The 3,057-nt window shown below is 39.7% G+C and overlaps 1 protein-coding gene across 1 annotated transcript in view; it reads left to right on the top strand.

Moving 5' to 3' along the window:
- DENND5A (DENN/MADD domain containing 5A) overlaps window positions 1–3,057 on the top strand; it is a 152,471-nt gene that overhangs the window by 128,491 nt on the left and 20,923 nt on the right. The window contains exon 11 of the mRNA XM_011947656.1: window positions 541–693. Within this exon, the coding sequence (XP_011803046.1) occupies window positions 541–693 (153 nt within the window). The remainder of the gene's footprint in view (window positions 1–540; window positions 694–3,057) is intronic.

The following is a 3,057-nucleotide window of genomic DNA, read 5'->3' as shown; positions in this document are numbered from 1 at the left end:
AATATTTTAAGCTCTTGTATTATCTGTTAGATACATTAATAGACCTGTTTTATTTTTTGAAATGGAGTCTCACCCTGTTGCCCAGGCTGGAGTGCAGTGGTGTGATCTTGGCTCACTGCAACCTCTATCTCCCAGGTTCAAGCGATTCTCCTGCCTCAGCCTCCTAAGTAGCTGGGACCACAGGCACCTGCTACCATGCCTGGCTAATTTTTTTGTATTTTTAGTAGAGACAGGGTTTCACCATGTTAGCCAGGATAGTGTAAATCTCCTGACCTTGTGATCCGCCCACCTTGGCCTCCCAAAGTGCTGGGATTACAGGCGTGAGCCACCACGTCCAGCTTTTCTTAACTAAATTTTTAAAGTATGCACTCCCTTGTAACCTGACCTATATGGGTATAAATATATTCTGTGTCCTTGGGGCTAATTCATCCTATCCTTCCCAGCCCAACAGATGTACTGTGCAGGCTGTCAGAACCCTCTCCGGTTGTATGTGATCCTCCTCACTGTGGTTATTTAATCCTGTTGACTGCTTCCTTGTAGACCAAAAGGATGCTGGTGGAAAAGATGGGCCGAGAAGCTGTGGAGCTAGGGCATGGGGAGGTGAACATCACAGGGGTGGAAGAGAACACCCTGATTGCCAGCCTTTGTGATCTCCTGGAAAGGATCTGGAGTCATGGACTACAAGTGAAACAGGTAATGGATGTGTTGCCTCTCTCTGCTGAGCAAATTGTCTTCCTGTTTTCAGTTACTAGCTTTCCCACACTCTTTTTGTCCAGCTGACTGACTTTGAAGAATGGTGTGCAGTGCCCTGGAGTGAGATTTGAAATAAACAAATAAATAAATGTGATCCAAACTGTTTTCCTTAAAGATAAGCTTTATAAATCTGTGTGTTTATTAGACTTTTATAAAGAGGCATCTTTCTTCCTGGGGTTAGAGCTGAAGGCCAGCCTGATAGGTCCTATTTGGCAGCTGGCCCTAGTCTAGAGATAGACCAGAAAGAGAGAAGTTGGAGCTTGGGAAGTACTGATCGTACACTAAAGGTTCTTCACTAATCGTATATTCACAATGGAAAAAAAGTCTGTCATTAACATTCTTTGTATGCAGATGGTTTAAACATTTGAGAGAAGGCCTCAGGAAGTTGAGTAAGTTTGATTTTTCCACTTAATACCCAGAGAATTTCCTTATTTCAAAATACTCTGTTTTCAATTGGTAGTCAAGATAGATACATTTTACTTTATGTATTTCTAAATTTGAAAATAACTTGAAATTTTTTGAAAAGAAGTTTTATCATGGAAAAATTAGAAAATACATTAGTATCCATTGGTATTTCTCAAGGGCCTACTATGTCAGGTACTGTTGTAGGCACTAGAAATACCTCAGTGAACAAAACAGACCAAGATTTCTGCCTTCCTGGAGTGTCCATTCTAATGGGTATAGCAACAATCTTCCACATATGTTCTTCAGAGCATTCTTCTGTGTACACATGCCCATGCATATATAGCTATATATTTAAAAACCCAATGGAACCACAATGAGATACTATTTCACATCCACTGGAGTAGTTAAAATAAGTAACAAGTGTTAAGGATGTGGAGAAATGAGAACCTTCATACATTACTATCGGGAATGTAAAATGGTGCAGCCACTTTTGAAAACAGTCTGGCAGTTCCTCAAAATGTTAAACAGTTCTTATATGACCTAGCAAGCCCACTTCTGGATACATGCTCAAGAGACGTGAAAACATATGTCTACACAAAAACTTGTGTGCAAATGTTCATAGCAGGCCAGGCGCAGTGGCTCACACCTGTAATCCCAGCACTTTGGGAGGCCAAGACAGGTGGATCACTTGAGGTCAGGAGTTTGAGACCAGCCTGATCAACCTGGTGAAACCCCGTCTCTACCAAAAATACAAAATTAGCCAGGTGTGGTGGTGCATGCCTGTAATCCCAGCTACTTGGGAGGCTGAGGCAGGAGAATCGCTTGAACCCGGCAGGTGGAGGTTGCAGTGAGCCAAGATTGCACGGTTGCACTCCAGCCTAGGCAACAAGAGGGAAACTCCATCTCAAAAAAAAAAAAAAAAGTTCATAGTGGCATTAGTCATAATAGTGTCATCATATGAGGCTATTATTACCCAAATGTTTATCAGCTGATAAGTGGGTGACCTAAATTTGGTGTATCCATACATTGGAAATATTATTGAGCAATAAAGGGAATAAAGTACCTACATGTGGTACAACATGGATGAACTCTGAAAACATACCAAGTGAAAGAAGCCAGACACAAAAGGCCACAGATTGTATGATCTCATTTATACAGAATGTCTAAAATAGGCAAATCCATAGACAGAAAGTAGATTAAGGGTTGCCAGAGGCTAGAGGAAGGGAACAATGGGAAGTGACTACTAATGCATATGGAGTGTCTTTTGGGGGTGATGAAAATGTTCTAGAATTAGATAGTGGTGATGGTTGCACAACTCTATATTAAAAATCAGATTTTTGGCCGGGCGCGGTGGCTCAAAAAAAAAAAAAAAAAAATCAGATTTTTTTTCAGAAAATTGCATACTTTAAAAGTGTGAATTTTATGGTAATATGAATTACATCTCAGTGAAGTGGTTTTTTAAAAAATCCAAATAAGTTAATACTGTACGTAATGTTTTGCAACTTGCTTTGTTTTTATCTCATATCTTTTCTATGTCCTTAACTAATTTTTAGATGATAGTATAGTAAGTGTTTAAGAGCTTGACTGTAAAACAGACAGATCTGGGTTTGAAGTATGCTTTCCACGTAATAACTTTATGAAACTGAGCAGGTTATCTAGCTTCTCTAAGCCTGTTTCCTTATATGTATAATGGAATTTTATTTTATTTTATATTTAATTTAATTTAGTTTAGTTTTTGAGACAGAGTCTTGCTTTGTTGCCCAGGCTGGAGTGCACTAGCATGAACACTGTTCACTGCAGCGTTGAGCTCCTGGGCTCAACTGATCCTCTCATCTCAGCTTGGAGACTGAGACTACAGGCATGTGGCAACATGCCCAGCTAATTTTTTTTTTTTTTTTT

This window comes from Colobus angolensis, unplaced genomic scaffold, assembly GCF_000951035.1.
Source record: "Colobus angolensis palliatus isolate OR3802 unplaced genomic scaffold, Cang.pa_1.0 Scaffold269, whole genome shotgun sequence".
NCBI lineage: Eukaryota > Metazoa > Chordata > Mammalia > Primates > Cercopithecidae > Colobus > Colobus angolensis.
The sequence above is the reverse complement of the archived record's forward strand: the minus strand, read 5'-3'. Positions and strand labels throughout refer to the sequence as shown.